Below are 24,537 nucleotides of genomic sequence, written 5' to 3'. Positions count from 1 at the left end.
CCAGAACCGCGAATCCAGTTGTGTGAGCTAGGCGCAACGACTTATCATCCGTCTATTGTCAAAATCGTATATCAGAGCTTCGCTAACTGCCATGCTAGCGTGTTATGACGACAATGCTAGAGGAAACATTATCATCCTAATAGTTATTTAGTGCAATAATCAATCGTCATTTGTTGTGCTATTTTACATTACCACCTGAATATCGTATCAGCAGTTCGTAAACCTCACTAGCCTTCACCTAAACCCTTCTTTCATGTTATTTGACGGTGCCAATTCGACGTCTGCTCGATGTCAACCAACGTGCGGACGATGTTCGGTCGTTTAAGCCTGCTTCAAATCATGTCACGGCGCTGATGATGCTAAAACGGCCCACCATTGTCGCTATCAGTAATTAGTAATGCTTGTCTGATTCATACGCTACTGGATAACCTGTTGCGGATGCAGTCTAGAAGAGACCGCGCAGCAGTCGGCAGACCGTGCCTGGTGATTTTTTTTTATAAAACAACAGGCTGAAAAATAGAGTAAGTGTAGACGCCAATCGGTCAGTTTTGGCGGTATTGATGACTATGTTGGGATTTAGGAACTGGCTGAGCCGTACCTCTACTCGCTTCATTTTTTCAAAGAGAAAAAAAACAGATAACTAACGGAAATCTGTGAAGCATTTTGGATATTAATGTACTTCCGAAAGTTCAGGTTTAGACTTGCGGAAAGATATAGGCTATGGTACCTTCATTACCCTAAAATGTTCGCGGTTTAGGTTCATACTGCGAAACAGCGTTAAAAAGAAATGCGTTTGTTTATATGTCCCTGAGGAATGAATCATTGTCATCATTTGAGACACGATAGGCCGGAATAATTTAGAAGAATTCAGCGAGTATATCATAGTCATAGAAAAAGACATCACATTTATTGATTATTTTCATCGTGACAGTAATATTAATTTAGAACGAGCGGGCACATAGAAGCTCCGTGGTTGGGTGGAATGGGGACGCTGTTCGTAAATACGTGCGAGCAACAAACAACATGCCCACAAAGTGTTACTTTTAATGTTAGAGAGGTATGACCGCCATAGAAAAAAATTCTCAATGATTTATTTGCTATAATCGTCACGCGGTTTGTTTTCAGCCCTTCTCGGAATGATTGCAAACGCTCCAAAAGGCCTGCATTGAGAAGGCACTCACTCAGAGCTTAATATACAAAGTTCGTGGTTCTTCGACATAGCTATTAACAGAAATACCCATTTGTGAGAAGGAATACGGCACTCTTTTAAAGTAAATCATTGCAAAGCAAAACAAGATTATAGTGAATCGAATCTTTTCCGGACCCCCAAGCAACTATCATACAGTATAGCGTAGTCAACAATATTTTGCGCATCTTTTCTATAATAATAATAATTCCGTAATATCTAAAATTACGTAAGAGGTTCCGGGTTACTCTACCAAAGCTGTTGTCACAATCCAGCACATCTTAAAATACTAAAATTTAATCCACAAGAGCTTTCACGTATAAAATGTTTATGCATACGATATTTACAGGTCTTTTTTGTTGCATGTTTATAAAAGCCGATATATTTGTAACATAATTAAGGTGGTCACTAGATAGGCTATCGGTGGATAGGATAGTACAACTGCTAACAGTTGCCAAGTAAGGTGGAGCCCTTTCACTGACGCCTTAACAACTGGGACGTGTATCCTTGACGATGACGGCTCACCCAGCAACGATTGCGTCTGCTATCTCGAAAAGATCGGGGCGTTCTCATCGCGCTGTCAAAAACACAATTCTCGGTCACCATTAGAGAGGACACCGCAGACTCCAATAGTCAGCTAGTGCAAATTTACAGCGGAGAGCATTAGTCGTTAGGTGTCATTGCTGACAGCGACGGTGGCCGAGAGTTTTGGTTTCAATCGGAATCAACTGTTTAGGTAAGCAACAGCAGCAGTAAGAGTATGTTAATGAATAAGTTTCACGAAAAACTCCTCAGTGACGGACGAAGTGGATGAGACAATGCAGTGCTTGTCGACGAAGGCTCAGGGCGGTATTGGCAACGAGATGCGATCCTCTTTACTAATAAATCTTTTTGCATGACTTAACAGGTCAGCAAACTAACCCTCGGCCCTCAGTATCTCATCGAATATATCGAGTGTTCCACTTGTGCATTAATTATATTAACGGCATTTGGTTACGGCTGCAAAAACTGTTTACGTCACACGGCATACGCTAGCAATGTATCGTAGATTTTACTACTCATTCGATGTATTTTTCATTTAAAAAAAAAATGTAGATTTACAGCAGAGTTCAGCGAGACAATATTTCAAGAAATTCGTTCGACCTACTTAAATTAAAGCCTCTGCTGGTCCAGATTTTGGGAAAAACGTCATTGAATAAAACGGGTGACTTGCTTGGTCAGTGCACTCGTGAGCGTTATATTAGCATATAAATAAATTGTCTGCTAAGGTTAAGACAGGCCTATTCTTACCTTATTCTGTTCACGTAGGCCTCTTCTAGGCATCTTGTACAACAGGACATTGGCTTGGATTCAGCCAGACAGTACACGTCCATCGACATGATTTCGAAAAGTTCGGCTTATCTTTAAGTAAGTAAGTTGCTTCTTGTTGAGTGCGTATTTATAGTATCTACCCTATTTTAAATATGCATCGTTTCCAATGTTACACTTGATGGAACTTCAGTTGACGAGAATGATTTTGGGATTTTCAAAACGACGGTATAATATTTCGTCGTGCGTAGGTAAAGAATCTGTTTTGGTCATTCTTTTTTTTATCATCAGATGATCGTTATATGCCGACCTTATAGTCATTGAATAGCTTCTGTATTACTTAGCGGTGTTGGCATGTTATTCAGAGCATTTTGAACGTCAACAAACGCTGCTTCGTAGTAATAACCCCCGTTGTTATTGCTACGAAGTGTAATATCACTTATGATTTCATTTCTACAGCTCCAGCTGGAAAGGGACACCTTACGACTGAGCTAATGAGTTTGCTATAATCCGAATTGGCCTGCGTTTCGGCTAAGCCTGTCACCGTACCGTATGGACGCGCGTATCAGTGTCGAAAAGGAACGAAATCCAAAATGTCCTTGTTCTCGGAAGCTGTACATTTTACAACAATTTCCATTTTGTGCTGATAGATAATTTTACGCTATCTTATTACAGGAAAATTTTATTCGGAAGCTAAACATGTCTAGCGCAGACTAAAGCCTGGTAAAGCATATTTGCATCTTGCATCCTCGGTATACCTCTTTTGGTTACCATTGGCCTACGGTAACATTTTTCTGTTCTTACTACTATTATTGTTATTGGCGATGTTTGGAGCCTAAATATGAAATGATAATTTAAACCGCATTCGCCCAACAGCGAAACTTTTCGTGCCGCTCCGGGATTCTATACACGGGAGCCGTTCCATTACGAATCACATACAAGACCCAAAAAAAATCAACAAAACAGTATCATAATCTAAGTAATTTCATATTGTTGCTTTGTTTAATGCTTAAGGTCAAAAACGCCATTAACGTCATACTATATACATATATTATACTTTTCACACGAACACATTATATACAGTGGTGGTTCTTCGCCGCTGAAGTTCCGTCTTCGTTGTTGTCCCTCACCTGCTTTGACGGTTCAACCTTGAGGATACATTTTGCCTGATATATCCACTTGTACTGCGCAGTACTAGCGAAGTACCGGTATGATTATATACTATTTATTCCTGATAATTAAGACAATACAAGAAAAACTGTCTTCCTCGAAACATTTGTACTGTTTTTACTTAATTGTATTTGTCCGCCTTAGTGGATTGTGATGCTTGCAAACTATTATATTTATAGTTGATAAATCGAGGTATTCGCGTAGGCTGCAGCAAGATATTGATTCTTCTTTGGGAGACCGTAAACGACGAAAACGATTAAGCAACTGAACTGACACAAAAAGTGCTGGGATACAGAAGAGTTACAATAGAGGCATAATTTTAAGGGCATAATATTTTATTTAAGGACTAGCTACCTGTACTGAGGTTAGGCTCAGCTAACATAATGCAGCCGACATAGGCCAAACGGTTTTGTATCATACGCCCTGGTCTAACAGTGGAACATATTTTTGTTCGGCTAACTAAAAAATAGCGCGTCATGCGCTTGCGGTTGTCAGTCAAACGACTTAATATCGATTTGACGATTTTATTAGAATAACTCCTGTATACTTCAACAAATTCCCTTGAATCTTGCGTTTTCCATTCAGGCAATTGTATTCGGGCGGACTAATAGGCACGGTATGTGCAGCATCGTTATGCTGCAAGGAGTAACTGTCTTCAGTTACAAGTGAAAAGTATCCAAAAATACAAGCTTGGCTAAGTTAACGGAAGACAATTTCTCCAAAATCTAGTGAACGGAATTAGTTAATAGGGTATTTTCGTTCACTTAACTATCTCTAATAGAGTTAGCTCAGCCCATTTATCGAAGAAGAAATTTTTCAGCCTGCGTCATTCAAAATCCCATGAATGATATACATCTTTCAACTTCGTAAAAATCGAAATATCGGGTTTCCCAGTATATTTATGGAGGTAATAGGATTTTTCATAAATCTGAGTGGCAAATGTTTTACTAAAAAAAATATATATATATTTTTTTCAATGCTTTTTCTGAGTAACACATAATTATCTATTGATTTCATGTGAAGATAATTATTTTAAACGAAAATAATTGTTGTCCAGATCTGGCTTGTTAGTAATTCAAGCGGTTATTCACGCGCTGATCGGCCAGCAGCTTCCAATGTCTGATCGAGTAGCATCGCCTACGTGGAACAATGCGGTCTTGTTCAACGAAGTTAGACAAAAAGCCTCATATAAATGAAGTGACTGCTAAAGTAAGAGCCCGCATCAATTCTATATCATAATAATAGATTATAAATGTAAAATAATAGCTCAAAAAGACAAGCTGCCGCGAAGAATAGTGGTTTTATATCAGGCGACTTGTCTTACTTCGTATTTCCAAGGAAGAAAGGATTGCTTCTCCTGGCTGAACCCAAGCCACGCTCAAAACAAGAGCGCAGGTACAAAGGTATTTCATTTGCTAAGCGACTGAGCAAAAGTTGGTAATTGCAGTTTGTGAGCAGTTCAGGCTCCGAATTGAAACTGTAATTCAGCGAATAGCATTTGCAATGAATATGCGCGTCTTTTCGCGACCTCTTTGCAGAAGAGGTTCACTTTAATATTTGCTTTTAATACAAACAGGTAACGTACATATATTAACCAACGCTTCATACATAAATTGCCTTCATTCACAAAAAACAACTTTTCAGATATAGTAAAATTACTCCGAAGGAGCGCTCCATCAAGCTGTAATGACGCCCCTTCATCGGTCGTTTTTATACATTGCAGCTGGTACGATTATTATACAAACATGTTTATCGAAGATTCCGCCAAACTTTTTTTGGTGGAAACAACTAACAATGGAGGGGAATCTTTTTGAAAAGGGCATCTGCCCTCATAGACATGTAAGAACGTAAGCCAAACGGGCTTCTCGATACGAGCTTCCCAAACGCCGTACAGGCCTCTCTTATTCGCGCACCGACTTGCTTCAGCTCACTCAGTATGTGATGTTGTTAGTCTCTACATAGAAAATACACACAGGTGCATAAGACACATCTGGCGCGCCAGACGAGTGAGTGCTCCTGCAATGCTAGGCTTTGTAGTCAGTTTTCTTTACCTTCCGTCCGTTTCTCACCTGAGTGACTACAGTATGTTACTCTTCATATTGCTCATCTACTAGTCTCTTCATCGTCAATCCGCATGGATATTATCGTCATGTCGCACGCAAGGCTCGCCTTCGCGCCTGCCGTTTCTCTGTTCACCAATGCTAAAAGTAAGAGAATACTCGCAGAAGCCCTGTGATAAAGAAAAGCTACGAATGACAGATGTAGATGGACAAATAGACAAACAGGAAGCAATCGGACAGATATAGTCAGCAAAACAGACGCGGAATTATGCGATCGGGAAGGGCAAGGGAAAGTTGGTAAAGTAAGAAGGAACAACGACAGGCTATTAGCCAATTGTCCTACCAAGTGCAATTTACCTCCTACAGAGCGGTCAGTTGTAAGCCCTTCACCCCCCTAAAATGTTGCCACCGCATAGCTTATTTCACCAAAACTTTTAGAAAAATACCTCCTAAAGTATATGCCATTACCCTAGCCACAGGTGATGCTCACCACTACAAGTGACACTCCTATCAGTTACGGTGCAATATATAGCGACACAAAACAATAGCCCGTAGCGGTTGCTCTACAATTTTCATTCCCTGCGTTGTTTACGTTAGTGCGTATAATGTTCGCGCATCCCATCACCGTCTCTTCGTTCGCTAACTGTCCTATTACGTCGTCTGTGTAATAGACTATTGAGCACCAATCCAGTTCATGCCGGAACCTATGTTGATAAGACTCGTTATTATTGATGTGCACCATAGCACCTTGATCGGATCGACGTCGCCGGCAAGGGCAGAGTCAACGCGGACACGAATGAGGAGAGAAGATGGTCTTAGGGCTACCCATACCACCGCTGAGAAAGAGGGAATGTGGTAACCGTAGTTCTATGACAGACCCATAGATAAACGGCGAAGCAATGGAAAAACACTAACATTGCCAACTGGAACACTCACAAGAGACGCAGTATCCGCGCGGCGGCTGAAACATAGTGTAATGATGTTACAGTGATTCTGCTGTGCATGTCGGTTTGTGTTAGGGTGAAGGTGGACAAGAACTTAGTAGACGGATGTGTAAGCCTGTGCGACGCGTGCCTTAGCCAGTAGAGCTCCTCTGCGTCCTGTTGATTAAGAATGGTAAACGACGTCGGCAGACGTCATTCGTTGGGTTCGCTTCTCGGAGGCAAACGGCACTTGATCATCGACGAGAAATTTTTCAGTTAGCCGTCTGCCTGTGAACGCCTGCTTGCTGTTGCTGTTGCTTCTCGATTCAGCTACGAGCGCGGTTCCATTTATACGTAGAGGGTGAGGAAACGCTCAAGTGGCTCGATTTAGTACGCAAATGTAGTAAAAGTGACCTGTCAGTTTGTTCCCAGTAGGAGCTGTCACTGTGAACGAAATGCATGTAAGAAGCTTCCTAGCCCAGGTTTAATTTGAAGCCACAGGCAAATCTATCTGTTAGGTGGCTGCCTACCTATCTATCGAAATCAATGGAGCGATTCTTGGTACTACTGAATATCAAGCACACTATTCAATATTGTATACAACTAGTACTGATACTACTTGGCGCTAAATTTACCCGCTCATACAGACATCGTGCGAAGGATTACATCCTGTAGGTGCGCCAACCAGCCAGCATGAAACCAACGGGTGAACTTCTAGCCACGTGCGGCCCTATGCTTCTTTCGACTGAGTACGTGTTTGCCCAATGCTGAAGTTTATAGTTGCAGCACTTTTGCCACTATTTCTGCAGCTTCTACTTAGCAGTTGTCGTAATCTGATGTGTAGTCCAATTGACTACTGAATTTCTCTGAAAACTGAACGCCGCTAGAGGTCGTTTACGGCTGAGGAAGTCATAAAGTAGCACCGGGTGACAAGCGCAATTTCTAATGCAGTTAGTAGAAGCAAGATGGTCAATCGGACGTACACAAGGCATATTATATATATGTAACACTGCAAACTATGCTGGGCGTTAATGTATGCCAAAGCGTTCTTCCAGTGGCGAGACAATGCTACAGTTAATCGCATAAGGTCCACCGACCCCTTGATGTTTGTGGGTAACTTATATATGAACGACGCCAATATGGTTTGTTTTTTTTTTCTTAAAGTGAGCGGTCTGTACGACGCGCAACAACATGCTATCGGGATGATTCTGCGATAATGTTCGTGGTAGGCTGGCAATGTAGCAAAAATGTTTTGTAACCAATTGTTTGAACTGTCTTTTTTGTCTGTTTGGCTCGTATGCACACTTACGAATATTACAATACTGGGCCACGTCAAAGGCAGCAGGTAGCTAGTGGAAAATCAAGCCTGCAGCAATTTGGAAGACAAATTTTATGCAGAGCAGTGTTACTGCATTCACAGATCCGTCGAGATTATCGTACGCGAAGGTGCACGTGTGTGCTTCTCGTGAGAGATGTTTTCATGCATGTGCGCTGTTTTATCGAAACCGTATTTCTCTTGACGCAGAAATTGGAGTTCACACACGACGTGCGTTCTTACGTAAATCGCCTCGCCAAAACGATTTCGCCATCAGACGTACTCATACTCAGACTTGCACCACCTTTCTGAATCAAACACAACCGCCACATTTTTAGGTGCCGTGGATACATTTTTGAACCATCAAATCAGAATTAGCACGGCCTAACTGTACATTCTTTTGCCCAATACGCCTAATCCAACTGTTTTGATTTAACGACGATAAAGCGTGCCCGACATTTTTGTTATCTCTGGCCAGATGTAAAATGTCCATCTGGGAAATACGCTTATGTTGAAAAGGAATGATCTCGAATGCCTTTAGTGTGACGTTCTCGGAACTGTTAGTCAGAGTAAAAATAATTGCCCTACCCCTAACAGACGCAATGGCGACGTCCGTCTGAAATTGGACGCTAGACCTTTTTGAGCTGCGACATCCGGCGGAATCTACTTTTTAAAGTTTCATGATGTTGCGAACAGCCGATGCATTCACTGCCCCTCTAAAGGACAACTTATAGAGAGTGCTGGTGTAGGTGCATCTGGTATAAGTATATGCACCCCGCGTTGTTTTTCGACTTAGACCTACATACATATAGTAGCGATCTCTTTCTCTATATAGGGAAATATATTCATTAGTGATATACCAATTTATATGTAAAGCTTCCTATAGCTTTAGGCACTATAAGATCTATTTAGTCGCGTCATCATCGTATCATAAAGAAGCTATTGACAGGAGACGTTTTCTGGTTAGCTTTCGAAAACTGTTCGCTATCATACGATGCGATGAACATCCTCTAACGGTACGAGCAGACATTAGGGTTAGCTTCGTTCATCACTGACAAATCGTATTGGACAACTTCAGTTCATTATCTTGTGAAAGTAGCATAAGTGATTCCAAAGTGATTTATCATGCGCACAATATTGCACATATTTTGCTCGTAAGTCATAGCGAGCTGGCTATAACAATTCGCCTTAGAGCCTTTATATAACTAACTTCTTAAGAAATCATGATTGAAACCGTTTACTTTGCATTTAAAGACAAAAACCGAGATTCGACCGCCAATGAGATCACTTCAATAAAACTCGCTTTCACGCACGAAATATTTGTACATGACCTTCTTACAGGGGGGCAATTAATCAGTATAGATTGAGTAACGGTTAAGGACTAACGAGGATCGCGGTTAGATAAGGCATCGAACCCAATTAGAATTGGAAACGTTTTTTCGGCTATTTTTTTTTATAGACGTTTACTAAGTAAGGTGCTAAATGAGTTGAGAGTCGAGACACCATCGTCTGCGAACGAAAAGACGCGTGTAAACTCGACGTACTAAATCTAGACAAAGTAAAACTACTAGTATTCAGGTCGTGTCGTTATTGACAAATAGTTAAGATTTGAACAAATGCAGTGATATATCTACTGTGACAGAACAAAGTTGCTATAGTTTGATGCGCGCACACGACCGAGACCAGACGTCCGATCTCTAAATGATTCACCATTGTATGTCACGCTACGATCGCAAGGGGAAATCTTATGTTCAAACGAGAAACAAAATAGACAAGGTGCGTTGTGTTGATACTCTTCGACAAAGGCAATCTTTACATAGGCGAAATGGTTGCATATGCTTCTAACTAGTACTAAAGCAATAAGCAAAAACATAAAAAAGCTGCTCGTAGATGGGTGTGTTCAAAGTGTCTCGATACGGAACTGGATTACCCCGTGGTTTTGGACAGTTCATTTGTCTTCAATGTTTGCCATTGTATGCCTTCGAAGAAAGGACGATAGAGATGTGAGCGCCGTTCATTACCGCAAGAACAACTGGACAGTAACGCAATAAATGGCAGTAGGTCAGCAATAAATGTTTTATATGCCAAACTACTAATTTCATTTTGGCCTTATTTAAGGCAATAGATAAAATGATCCCGATTCAGCAGTGCCTGAAGTCGTAGCAATATGACCCTAAGAGTTCGCAGATCTAAACTTCAGAGCCGATTAAACACTAGTCAAGCGAATTTCAGCTACGCTTATTACGTTAAGTTAATTAGATGATAATTAGCACATAGTTCTTACCTGCCAAAAACAAGAACATGGCAAGTGAAGTTAAGAAGGAAATTGACATTACTCTTGTTAAAGGTTACTATTGGCTGCGGTCTTGCGCGCACCGAAGGTGGACGCCCCTTGACGGGCTACTTCCCCTCAAGCCACGTTGTTCAATACTTTTACGTATAAGTCATATTTATTTTTACAGTGTATCCAAATGATGACCATATCCAATGCATAATTTGTATTCGTACTGCTGAAAATGAAAAACAACGTTGCCATATTTTAATATTATGGTTATTATTTTTTTTCTACAGAAGTTCCACTAGGTCAAATTTGAATCGAGCGGGTTGCTTTAGGATTGTCATGGTCTGACAATAGCTGTTTATTATAGATAGCGAGTCGAACTACTGCAGTGATTTTCTCTTTAATTACGCTAATGTATTATTAGATATGCCCAATTTGGAGGGGAGGGCAGACGGGTCGGATCTGTGGATATGTCTCTGTGGTTGGCGTACTAGTAATATCAGCAGCGGTTAATTATAGTTAATTGCAGATATGTTGGCTTATGTGTATCGGCTACAATATTCTACTGTGTACCGAGTGTGGATCATACTTAAATAGCAAGATGACAATATTCAACGACGGTTAGCTTGTGGTCAACGGCCGTATGATTCCGCTTTTCTATCTTACGATCGATATGTATGTCTGTGAAAGATACTGCTCGCACTGTACAACAATCTATTACGGCAGGATCCGCATATTATACATTAACTATATGGCAACGGGGAGAATTTCCAGAGGAGAAGTTTCGTTATTCGGGAGCAATATCAATCGAATAGGAATTTTCTACTATGCACTAGATAAAATGATTTTAGTGTGCGAAAAATCGCCCGGAGCGTCCGACGTTCGCATACATGGTGTAACAGGTGCGCTTAACCAGCTTGATCCGATCAGACTTTTTTGTGGCAACGATTGATTCGAAAGTATGGAGCCGCATTGTAGTGGAAAAGTGTGCATACATTTACTTGAGCAAACTTTCTAAATAGCTATGCACTGGATGGCCATGTTAGTTCACTGCGCTGTTATTTTTCTGGACACTCGGAAATAGACGGTCTGATGTATTCACAGAGAAACTGGAGATTATTAAACGTATTATTTGGTAAACGCGTCGCAGTGAAACGGTACAACTTTGAATTATCGTAAACTAATGGCTTTAGCAAAATCGAATGCCTTGGGAAGATATACAGACCTATTAGATCGCTTCTAAATTTTAAGGTGTTAACATCGTCGGCTTCGTAGGTATATTTTGACGTTTCAACTATCGGGCCGAGAAGAGCGTATGATCAGAGACTAGCTACAACGTTCATAGGGAATGTGTGAAACTAACAGATGGTGGTGTCAAACTCTCCCTCGTATGGCTGACGTTTTCACGCTTAAACCCAGATAGGTATCAGGCAAATATTCGTACAGTTCTCGTATGCGTGCCTCGTTCAAGTGAACAGGCCGAACATAGAACTTCTGTTATGACCTTATCTGGCCTATTTGTTCCTACAAGAAACAATCGCGGTATTAGTAAAAAGGACGAGTAAGGGATTATATCAGTTTTAACGTTCGACCTAAGGTTAATTGCCCCTACGTCTAACTAAACTGTCTCCACTTTCTACCGTCGTCAACAAACAGTTGAAATCTATTTATGTAGCTCTTTTTCCAACCATCAATAGACTTTCACGGCTCTAGGCGTGCCCCTATTAGATATTGTCCACTTTTCTCTTGCACTATTCGAAGAGCATTGTCATTCGTGTCGTTATCGCCATTGCGGGTGTTGCGTAGGCACTTCCTGTGTCTCGTGCCGCTGCCTGCGTCGTCAGTGTTCAGCCGCGGCCATGGTAATGCAAATACTATTGACACATCGTACCGTACAGACTCACTAGGAAGTAAACCAGAAGTAGCTTACTGTGAGTCTGTTCTCCTACAAAAGATGCGCGATTTTAGCGCATGCGAACTTTGAGCGAGCTCCGTTTCATTATTGAAAATAGCATGGAAGTAGAGACGCGATTAATGCTTGAAATAGGGCGAAGAAGCGATTGCAACCCGAACAGATCTTTGAGCCGAGGCCAATTGGTTTAGCAGAGGCTTGCCCGCTGACGGGAACGAGGAGCTAGACAGCGCGGGTCTTGCCCGCCGGCTAAAAAGAGCATACACCCTGCAATCGAACGCGGCCCAACATTATTTCGTGGTGCCTATGAAGAGGAGAAGTTGCACGAAGCAAACCAAGCCACTCTTCCAGTACAGCTTGAGAGCGGCAACAATGTCGCAGCACGGTCTCGAGAAGTGGAAGCGCTATAATCACTACAATGGCAACGATGTTGATGATGATATTTGTTCAAGCTCTCATCAGCTGAGATAGCAAGTTTTCTAGCGGACAAACCAACTACACTGCTACATGCCGAACTGGCAGATTTGGGAAATTCATTCGTCTCCGCCACCCGGATCGTCATCGTCGGAAGCGCCAACCGTACAGCCATCCCCTGATTCTCATGGCGCGGGCGCCCGGGGAATGTTAGCTTCGCACGAGTCTGCGCAGGTTTGTAGTAGCGGTACGTGGTAAAGGAAAGGCAGATGGGAGGAGTGTGCATGCGCCGTGTGATATTTATTCGTCCGCGTCCGTCCGTCCGTCCATCCATTCGTGCCTTACGACACGTCTCGAAAGAAAAAGAAGGGGAAACATAGAAAGCACTATTAAGAGAAAAATCATACTCTTACCATGTATCCGTGTCTGTTCGCCAGGCTATAATCGCAGTTTTAAGGCCGAGGTTGTTTGACGTCGTAGTCTTCCTTCTACTATCTAGGGCCTATGGACAGTGTGCTGTTGCTGATCCTGCTGGGCCGTTGCCCTCGAGGGCATAGAATAGTAGACTGTATATTGAGATTTAACACGAAAGTACTCATCAGGGGGATGGTGTGTGCTATATAAAGAAGGAAAGGAATAGGAAGAGCCGTCGAAACAAACGAAGAGCGTTCAGCAAAAGATCGTCGGTGAATCAAAAGAGGATCGATCCATAAACAAATATGTCCATTGATGTCGATAAACCAGGTAGTTATCGAAATATGTATTGTTGGAAACACGTCTGGGTGCTTTGCTTATACAGTCATGTTGTGTCCGCCGTGTTTGCTCTTAATAAAGCCTTACAAACTGATCTGAAGCCTCGTCAACATCGATGGACCTTTTCGCGAAAAGTAATCGCTTTTCATGTAAGGGCCGCTCTCTTCTTAAATGATAGTTAAATAACTCGTGATGTTATTTGCTGGTACTAATCGAGCGCGATACACCTATCATGAAGAGGCAGTAATTATAAAAACCACATCGAAAGACGCATCTTTAAGAAAAAGTGGGCTGAATTAAAGTGACGATCAATAAATGGTATGAATGGCCGTCAGACGCTGGTCATATTAGCTCCGATTGGGTTTCTGAAGCTGTCTGAACAGACTTGGCTGGTTGCACTGTCGAAAATAACTGCCTACGTAAGACTAGCTTGATCAGACTCTTGCTACTCAGAGCGATAGCCACCTTTCCCATCTTTTGAGTATTTCTCTCGAAGATTGCTATTTTTTTCAATAGATTCTTGTAACTGCCCTCAGTAGATGGGTAAACTAGTTTACATCTTGCTGCAGTTACTTGAAGCTGTAAAAATTAATTGTTATTATTATTATTATTATCAAAAGTACATTGATTTTGTTTAAGATAACTTGCATTCTCGTGGTAACAATTGAAGCACCGATTTTCGGACATACCTTAATTTGCAAGTTACCACTAGACGGATAGGCGGATACAGAATAAACTCTTATTTTAATATTATCGAATATTGAATACGTGTTCGTTAAAATCCCGTTTCAACACAGACTCTATTAACGATGCCTGTTTTTCTTGATTTTATTGGTTAACCGGCAACAACTGTGGTTTTGTTATCGTTACGTGAGCACCATTATACAGTCTGCTTCCGATAGCGTGTTACATATATGTTTTACCATAGAGATTTTGTTTGCGCAGATGCCATATCAAAAGCAGTAGCTGCAACCTGTTATCCACGGTGTTTTTTGTTTATCTAGCAGAAATATGATGTTGAGTTAGACAACACTGTATTAGTAGGCGAGCGTGTGCGACCTGACCGCGACGTCGCTGCCGCCTTATCACTGCGAGTGGTAGGTCACCCCGTTACCTCTAATTCGTCAATGTGCCTCTCTAAAAAAGTGCTCTCCCTTTGCCTGACCTTGCGTTCGACCTTAACTAACGCACGATGCCTTCCTTTTATCTCTATTGTAACCAATTAGAATCTAGTGGATACAGCGTAGTGGTTAGCTCGCCACCGAAAGGTAACAGTGTATCTGGTAACATCGACCGTAATAGGGCCAGTTTATAGAGCTAATCGTCGTCTTGCACGCGAACTATGCATTTTTTTTACTGTGGTTGACCATACGAAGATTCTTCAACTTTAAGTAGAAACAGGCTTTGGACACCTAGTTCTGGTATATCTTCACCTTAATTATGCTGGTCTTGATTAATGAACACTTGATTTTTTCGTCTCGCCGCTGTTAATCAAAGCCTCCAGTTTTACTGCCTGCACCAGTAAATAGAAGGCTATTACCATTGTTTCTACTCAATAATAATCACTTGGCTCTGAACTCAATGATTGGCCTGAACCTAACATGGATGCCAGCTCGAAAACGGCCCGACGGCAATTTGATGTTCGTTCAGGACGCGTACATGTGCACAGTGATTGGATGCGGCCTGTTTCTAGCTTCCAGCTATGTTTTAACTAGAAGTAAATACCAGCGGTTGCGGTTTTTGGATACAAACAAGCCTCGCTTTAAGTCTTGTAAACTAATACACTCTTCGATTAAAGCGCTTTCTTCTATATTCAACATAACATAATGATATAATCTATAATAGCAGTCGCTTACTCTGACGACTATCACCTATGCCATGTTCGTCCTATATATATATATATATATATATATACGCGAAGCAAAACAGCCTCAATTTGTTACGGCGCTTTTGTCAACTAGTGAATTCCCGTTACTACCAGCGATAGTGTTATTACTAGAACGGTAGCATTATATACCTGTATAAATAAACAATGAATGGATATTGCTGCCATTCTTGATGATTATAGTTACTATTTTTATTATACGTTAGTATGTTAGTTTGTTCACGAATGTTGTCATCCTTCGTTTTCGGTGAATATCAAGGATGTGTTGAAGCCGATCGGAGAATGTAGATCACTTCGGATCGATATAAGATTGTTACTCTGTTTTTGTAGCATCGAAGCTGTTTTTTTCGCTTATTTACCTCACATCCAACGTGATAACACAGGGCGATTTTATTCCATACACGTTAAACAATTCAGCGGCTGTCAAATAAAAAGATAAAATATTGTTGATCCTCTGACTAAATGCTATCGCTCATGGGTCCAGTAACTTCGTCTAGTTGAAATAGATACTGCACGCATTCAATATTACGAATCACTCAAAAAATCTGCCGATCTAGCTAACGTTTTACGACACCCCGAAATATTTCAGCTGTTAATAAAGAAAGAAACAAAGATGGCCTTGATTGATTAAGCTGCGTGGCTCATCCGCCATGTTTATCAGATGCAAAACAAGCATCAAAACAAACCCGTTTTTATACATATTCTACCTTCAATGCGTATGCGCCAATACTAATAAGAAAAACAAAACAGTCACTAGATGCAGCCAATGGCGACGAGCATTAACGAAACAATTTAGATAATTAGCAAGAATCATTCATTATAATAATTAGGGCGCATAATAGGTGAATGCACCCTCGGGCGCTGTAGACTGGGGCGCTGTAATTTTTCTCCCGCTGTCGAAAGCTTTTGTCGTCCTCCATTCCCAGTTCGTTTTACACGACACACAAAACGTATTGATTTTATAGACGAGCGTTTTGTTGTCCTATCTACGACTCTTGTCAGGATCCTTGAAAGCATTGGTATTACTACACGTGTTGTTCTTAAGCGATACTTGATGCGTTCTTTGCCACACGGAACAGAGGAGATTTGACTTAATTAATTAAAGTAATTTAGATTTGAAAGCTGCTATTCGTCGCTTGAAACAATGCTCAACGGAATATTTATTCCTAATGGGAAAATAGTGATTGATCGTTGCAGTCGATATAATTTCAACAAAGCACAACAAAAAAGACAATCACACGATTTTTAACATCGAAAACAATAACTGAACAATTCTATTTAAACTTAAACATTTGTGTCAGTATACTACTTATTATGCTCTTACCAAGTAAAACGCAGTAATTTAGACGTCCTTGATCTTACCACACCAAATGTATGTAGTCAACCGTATTAAAAACAGTAAGAATAACGCCCGAAACAAAAAAACTATTAAATTTCGAGCTCTTGCCGATTTCGAGATGTTAGCCTAACGCTTGTCCTGCAAAACCTAATTTTCATAGAAGTCATGTATTAGTATTCAGTCTAATACTCTACAGCTGATCGTGTACATGACGTTCCCCGTTCCAGCGAAACGAGGTTCCTCAACAGCAACATGTTGGCAGCCGGAATACGATGGTGCCTATCTGTCGGTGGGATGTCAGGCCGACGCATAGCTACCGATTTATTTCTGTAACACTCCAAACAGGGAAAGGGACATTGAAATTAAAAACTTACTGCTAAATATATGTTAAACTTTCTAGTTAACTTAATTAAATACCAACTTGCATTTCTGGGCAAAAAATACATTTATAATAAACAAAAAAAAAACCAGATAGTGTCACCGGACAGCAAACTATTTTATTGTATTCATAAGTGTGTTTCTTTCTTCTAGTAACGTTTTTCTCGAATAGGTCAGGTGAGTCAAACGACTTATTGGATTCATGAAGGCGTAGTACTTCGCGCAAGAAGAGAACTAATAATGAAGGCACTGAAAGTAATCATTTCGTTTATAATATCGATTTTAAAAGTTATTGTACTACTTTCTCCCATTGCAGCCGCCTCCATTCGGACTCTTTATACCCGTCGTTGTTCTTCTATTCGGATTTCGAGTACTTGACCTTTCTTATTGTCTTATACCTCGCGGGACAATATTCGTTAACTAGTATTTATATAGCTACAAGGTCGCCTATTGATAAATCTCCTCAGCAACTTTTAGAGATTAACCCTACGTCCAGGATACAATACGTTCGTATGTACACAATGCGCTGATATAAAAACTAGTCTAGATTACTGCAAAAGAAGGACCATTATTAGGGGCCTAAGCTCTTCCTTCATTGTGGATCTAATTCACACAGTAAAGGCTCAGTGTCTAAAATGTTTATAACCCGTTAATTTGCTGAATTTCTATGAAGAAATTATTTTGATGCTCGCTTAAGGTAATAACGTAATACGGGCGGCAAGTTATCCGGCAGAGAAGTTTGTTTTTTTGTAACCAAATTGTAGTATAGTAATGGATGGCACGCTAATTAGCCTGCAGGCGTCCGTAACATAGCGACAACTAACTATAAGAATGTCTATGGACATGCTGCTTTTCAGCAACTGTGTACCTGTATCTAATACGGAAAGCTACTATTTAATCTACGATTCTTTAACAGAATAAAAGAGGCTTATAACCAAATTTTCCCTATTTTCGTTTCAGGAAAGTAGATGCTTTACACTAAACAAATAGTTCCTACCTAGCAATAGCTTCAGTGATTTCTACGTAAAGTAAACGGATTGTCGATGTGCAGAAAGGTGCTTCTGCTTCTGAAGTGCATGATCATGTTTTGTATTTGAAGCATCAGGTACAAAATGGGGTATAGACAACCGCGAGAAATTCACTACGAGTTGACGCCCGCGACACGGCATCGTCAAGTGTCCGTCTTCCAACTGGCCTTCGCCATAGTCGTGGGCACCATCACCTTAGCTGCCATACTTCTTGCGCTTTGCGTTATTTGGTACGTTGGTTTGTCGCGCAATGCTGCAATTGCCAATATACAAAGCTTCAACAGTATCTTGAAGTTAGGTACAGTGGTTTTAAGAGTACAGATAAAATTGTTCGGGAGTATTGAGCTAAGGGCCCACTGATATAGTTCTCTCCAGCACTTGACTTGCGAGTACATACTGGTATTGTGACAGATAGCAGAAGTAGATACTATTTTCTGTAATTTCTATTTAAATTCCGAATCGGTTGGAAGCGTTCCTTCTGTTTGGAACAAGCCTCTTGACCTGAACAACACATGAAGTATTGAAGTAAGGGGCCGAACATGACACTTAGCCACTTGGGTATATTCGGTTCATTTATGTTAGCCATATAAGCTTAGCCGCGTCCAACAAATTTCATTTGTACCTAAAGAAAACCACCATTACTTCTGATCGAAATCTATTATAATAGCAGTATGATAAGGATTTGAAGTTGAACCTTAGCCATATGCAAATACATTTTTCAAATTATGTCAGTTATAAATGAGGTTTGCGAGCAGCGGCGTGTCCCAGTACTAAGAGGTTACTCAGCAGGGGGCAGCGTTCCCACGTAACTGATTTAGATAGATTGGTCGTCGAATATAACCTCATATTTTCTATTCAAAAAAATTTAAGAAGCTGCTGATGGTTTTTCAGGTACGGCTATAGCAGCCCGTCGGAAGTTACTAGCATCATATATAATCAGACTGACGAGGTGCTAATAATAAACCCAACGCGACCGGTCGAACGTGTACCGAACCGAAAGCACTTTGAAGTAATCGTCGTGTACGCGGACGACAACAAGGAACGTGCGGATAACGTGGTCAGCTATTTGAATAAGACCCTCCGTGAATTGATCGATACTAAAATCTACTCCGATATCCGCATTAGCAAGGTGGGAATGGTAGAGTGACAACATTCGACCACTAAAATAATTATTCTGTACACATTTGCATCAAATATTTCGCTTGTGTATCATAGTAGACGTCCTCTTGAGAGAGCAGCAGCAGGCCTTAAGTTAATAGGCTTGTTACAGATATATATATATATGCGTTCATTTCTACTTCAGTTTTTCGAACCGTTATATTCTAAACAAGCTTAGAGTTAAAGTGATTGAAGATGAATCCTGTAGACACCTCCAATGTTCCAATTGTTTTAAACAAGAACCGCATATGACATGCCCAAACTGAAAACATATGGGAAATATATGCGTACGTCGGAAATTTAGTCAAACCTTGCAATGGTTTAACGCTACTGCAGTCAATAGGAGGACGTTTGTCTATAATTTCGACTGTGCTTTTAACGTGTGAGGCATTTCCAATGAGCTGTAGGATTTACGTGCGGTAAACGTCCGTATTTCGCTGCAATTCATGAGAGCACGAGGAAAAAGTCGTAGAAAAGTGTAAACAATCCTTATGGGCTTTTGTTTATGAAGGCAAAGTAGCTATAGGGTGATAAGTAGGGGCAAAAAACGCTCTCACTTGTAGAGTGCGAACAGGTTTCATATGGTCAACGAATTTAGCTTTTAATTGTTCGTTCTAGAGAAGATCTCTATCGCGCAGCTACAGGGCCACATTTGTCTTCATTTCATATTATATGCTCCTGATTTTAGATATTTATCTATTTGAAGCCGAAAAACGATCTATTAGATTAGAAAAGTATGCTATTAGCTGACGGCCTTGATTTGCGTGTTGTCAACACCTGAACATCGTATAAGCTTGTCGCACTGTTTTATATTACAGGTAGGGTCAAAGAGCTTACAGAGTACAACAAGTGATCCTCGGCTAAAGCTAAAAGTACCACTGCGGTACACAGTAAAATTAGGTTCAACCGTAATTATCGTGAGTGAACAATTTCCTCCGACGGCCGAACAGGTAATCAACTTGGTTCGTCTAGACAGTCAAAGACCCTGTCGGCTTCTTGACGAAGAACGCTGTGTCGAGCTTTGCGCCATCTATCTGACGCCCGGAAACGTCCCAAACATTACGCCAGCAGTTACTGAGTATGAAGCTGTTGATGTTCGGATCGCGAACCTTGTCGATTATGCCCAAAATAGCGCCATCTATCGACAAGGCGACAATCAACTGTTCAGTGTGGCGCGATTTAGGCGAGGCTGTCTCCCGACAAGTTAGATGTCGAGCGATAATGATGCATTTAAGGACATTGTCATTCAGTTTTGTGAAGCGGTCCGCATTTGACAGTGTCGGACAAAAAGTACGAGTTGAAATATTTTTCCAGGAAGAATTACTCTGATGGCTTCCGCCGTATCGAAACGATATCGTCATGGCCCATGACCCCTTACGAGAATGTACATACATATCGAGCTTCACCACCCAACAACCCAGGAACACAGTTATCAGATAACCGCTACTGAAGGCGGAATATATTCTTGTTACAGTATTCATAGTTATAACCGGAAGACGTCTTTAGTTAGATTCTTTTGCAGATCACTATTGAGCTTATGATTACAAATTATCCTGCTTAGGGTAATTTTTTAATTTAAGACCACGATAAGTGATGCTGGTATCCAAAGATTCTCTAAGAATAAATATTTATTAATAAAGTCCACGAGGCTCTGTTACGCTTTTCTTGCAGACGCGGTGAATATTTAGCTACCGTTGTGGTACTATATGGATTAAAAAAGTGCTGATGACCAAAGGCATCCTGTGCGAATTTTTTTAACTGCTTCAATACAGCCTCGTCTGGAGCGAACCACAGTGATACGTGAAAAATCATGTTAACATCTAGTTTGAATAAAACATGTAGACAAATAAATTATAATAGTTATGGATGAACAGACTTGGTAAGACCCTGTTTAGCACCAGCAAGAAGAACACATAGGTGCGCAGAACCGAGTTCAAGTGACCTGTTGGAATGCTTGCGTATTTTTTTTCCTGTGGTGGCCACAACGCTTCTATATATGTGTAACATTGCACATTTTACATGTACATAGTCTACCAATGCACATTTAAGTTTTATTACATGTATATCAATGGAATGAACAAGGGTTGTTTTAATGATTTAATAACAATAAACCAGGCAAGAAATTAACAAAAAGAAAGGATTGTACTAATTAATAGCATAAAGGTGCTTCAGAGACGCATAACTTGTCACCATGAGGTTTTCCTACTTGGCATGCAACAACCGTCGAGTACCTTCAATACCTTCTAGGCATAGAATCTTTGCCAGACACTTTCAGTTCAGGCTGTTTACCGTTTTATCTACTCTTTAGCTCACAGTAGAAGGACCGCTTTATTTGCTTTTTTCAGCCGCAGGTGCCAAACTGCGCGGCAGAATGCGTGCTATACTATAAATAGCATGTATAGTACATAAGACTTGTTAATACCGAATATACATATATTTTATTAATATTAATAAATATATGTTCGGTACTGCCTTATTTTAGCATTGATCCAGGTGGCTGCCTCTCATTACAAAGCGAAATATATCTACGCTAAGCACCACGTGTCCTTAAGTCGAGTAGACGTTTGCCTACTCGACTTGTAAGTCATTGTTGTACCATCACGAAGGAAGCATGAACTATTTAGGGCATTCAAATCATCATACCAGGTCTCTAGTTAGTTTAATAATATTGCATATACTTGGCACTCGGATGATGTATATACGACTATGTAAAAATCACACAGGATTTATGTGACGATATATGCCTACTATTCTTTTAGTTTTAATTTCCTACAGAATGAGAAGAATATCTGTTGCTATGCGCTTCCTGTGCCGTTGTGTTTCATACAGTAAGCGAATATTACCAATGAATACATTCCGTTCACATGTAGGGGAGCGGGGGTATATGGGGCAAAATATACGAAATACTGTTGTTGAGAAACCGCTGCCACAGGGCTAGGAAAATTACGTCAACAAACATACAATGGAGGAGCAATAGTACGTTAATTTTTGAGAGATAATCAATTGGGGGAAGCTAGCTCGTTAACTCATATAGCCCCACTTAATGGGTTTGTATGGGCACAGGTGGGATCATAGAGACCACAAGTGAGGCTGTACGGACCACAAAGGATCCAGTGCACAAAAGCCTATTAGAGTGAGTTCAGCAGCCAGATACCGCTCTTATATCCTTAGTCAGACTTAACGGATTTTAAATGTCTTCGTAAAATACTACTATAATAATGTTTATATACTTTTAACGGTAATATAAAAATTAGCAATACATTCGTTTGGACTGATCAACAGGATAAAGCTCTTGAATCATATAAATACTAATCAACGGTGCTCTATGAGAACATATACGTCAATTTCGCTTAAAAACAATCTTGGAGCTAAACATAAAACTACTGTATGATAGTTTACATATATATATATATATATATATGTGCCCATTGCGGTAAGCTATAATTACGGGACGATCTAGTTTCGTTTTCTGCCATATAAGCAGAAATGAAATAGTACTAATTCATATAGCCCCATCTCACTGTGGTCCATTTAATCGATCCAACGAGTGACCTTTATAAAACTTAACTCATCAGTTTTTAGTTTGGCATTGAAGATGTAACTGTGATAAAAAGTAAAAAAAATTCGAAAAAAATACTATATAGCTTCGCTTTTTTACATTTTGTCAAAGGAAAAAATCGGTAACGTAAAGCGCCATAACGAAATTTCTGGCCCAGATTTCTGGCTTTACTTCAGATTAGACCCGCTTCTATAGCTCTTGTTCTATGCAGCCTCACCCGTTTGGTACTCTTCGTTTGTATTAGATCAACCGCTTCTATGGGCACGATACGAAAGGAGAATTTCGTACTATATAGAATTTCTTTTTCGACCATTAGGTAGACAGACAAATAATACCAGAATCAAATGCTCAGACAAACGACCATGGGATGGAACGGACTTCCGGGGATACGAAATAGCGTTCTTTCACACTACGACTCCAGCGTTATGTTAAGTAACGTCAACAATGACCGAATGATAATGAAGCTATTTCAGACAATACTATTACAACATACAAGCACTATTATTACCCCCAAGGGACATGGACATCAGTGAAGTATTATTCGCGTCGAGAAATGTTCGCAGTAGATGATTCACCTCAGCCACTTCGAGTTGAACTAACGCCTGTCTAGTGTCCATCGTTCAGTGAATGCGCAAAGATAACTGAGCGACGTTACCGTGTGGGAAGCCATTGCGCTCGAGCTGAATGAGAATTAACTTAGTTTTATCGAAGTTATCTACCTTTAAGTTAATGTACCGGTCAATAAATGATGTCGGGTCGAAATTCTGATGTCAGGCGCAACAATAAGCTTATCAACCCAAATCGAGAGCTGAACAATCGGGCTTCAGTAGGTTAGTTTCCCGGGTACAAAAAAAAAGCTTGTCATTTACCTGATTTCTTTCTTTAAAATGGTACACGAGCAAATAAATGAATATATTTGCTCGTATAGCATTTTTTGAGCCTTCACTGTTGTGCGCCGTTTATCAACCTTTCATGTTTACGGAAACACTGGTGGCAGAAATAGGCTTCCTAGAGTTAGCGTTGATGGACGTCGTTGAAAAGCATGTTCTACTTGAAACAAGCGTCAACGTTAGTCATAGTTAAAATATGGCAATCAATGTGGCTCGAAAGAATCGAGAGCGCAGTCACGACTAACCAGTTTCCGCATCTATTAGTCACTTCTTCGAAACATGACATTTACGGAGTTTTCTATGTTTTACCGTGCGGTGGAGTTTTTCTGCCAATCACGAAGGGATCTAAATTGAGATCCCTTTGTTGCTGGTAATCATCGTTCAATTTGACTAATCACTTTTAAGCCATATCACTTCAATCAAGAGGTATAAAACCTCTGTCTTTGCCCCGCGTTAGGTTAATTGGTATACGGGAAAGTAGTTCTTCGATAATGGCGCTAAGTTCGTGCTTATTTGTAATTCTTGCTTCGTGAAAATATATGTGTATGAGAAGGATTTAGAAATTCAATGAGACGTACTTATCTGCCACGTAAATACAATAAAACGTCGTCTAAAGTATTTAAATTTGTACGGTTAGAGAATACTCGAAACGCGTACTTCTTTTATCAAGGTTGACATGGGCCAGACCAAACTGGCGATCGCCATGTTAGGCAAGCTTAATAAAAATGTTTTACAAAACCTAAGCGGGAGGATTTTCTTCTCGATCTCATCTTAATAGTCTTCTTATTGTTTGACAATGCAACGTTTTTTTTGGGGTATAAATACGCGCGTAATTTAGACAAATATATGCACATGGTAGGTCCTACAAGGCTTTCTGAGACACTCCATTCCCTGTTCTAGTAATAAACGATTTCGTATAATGATTTTGCTAACCTAAATAGTTTTTCTCGTCAGAAACATACTATTGAGCAAGCGATT

At 40.5% G+C, this 24,537-nt stretch overlaps 1 protein-coding gene across 8 annotated transcripts; it reads left to right on the top strand.

The window, feature by feature from the left end:
- The first annotated feature begins 1,779 nt into the window (after window positions 1-1,779).
- Window positions 1,780-21,247, top strand: LOC111271151 (uncharacterized). 8 transcript variants are annotated; one of them, XM_022851787.2, is made up of 5 exons: window positions 1,780-1,922; window positions 2,495-2,593; window positions 18,024-18,182; window positions 18,844-19,081; window positions 19,929-21,247. In XM_022851787.2, the coding sequence occupies exons 3-5, from the start codon at window positions 18,037-18,039 to the stop codon at window positions 20,316-20,318; spliced, it is 774 nt and encodes a 257-aa protein (XP_022707522.1). In that variant the 5' UTR covers window positions 1,780-1,922; window positions 2,495-2,593; window positions 18,024-18,036; the 3' UTR covers window positions 20,319-21,247. The 8 variants fall into 8 exon arrangements, with proteins under 8 accessions (XP_022707522.1, XP_022707503.1, XP_022707543.1 ...); XM_022851768.2 differs by having other exon boundaries at window positions 17,885-18,182; XM_022851808.2 differs by lacking the exons at window positions 1,780-1,922; window positions 2,495-2,593 and adding an exon at window positions 6,629-6,840.
- The last annotated feature ends 3,290 nt before the right edge of the window (window positions 21,248-24,537 follow it).

Source organism: Varroa jacobsoni, unplaced genomic scaffold (assembly GCF_002532875.2).
Source record: "Varroa jacobsoni isolate VJ856 unplaced genomic scaffold, vjacob_1.0 scaffold_168, whole genome shotgun sequence".
Lineage (NCBI taxonomy): Eukaryota > Metazoa > Arthropoda > Arachnida > Mesostigmata > Varroidae > Varroa > Varroa jacobsoni.
Note: the sequence above shows the minus strand (reverse complement) of the source record. Positions and strands in the feature narration are given on the sequence as shown.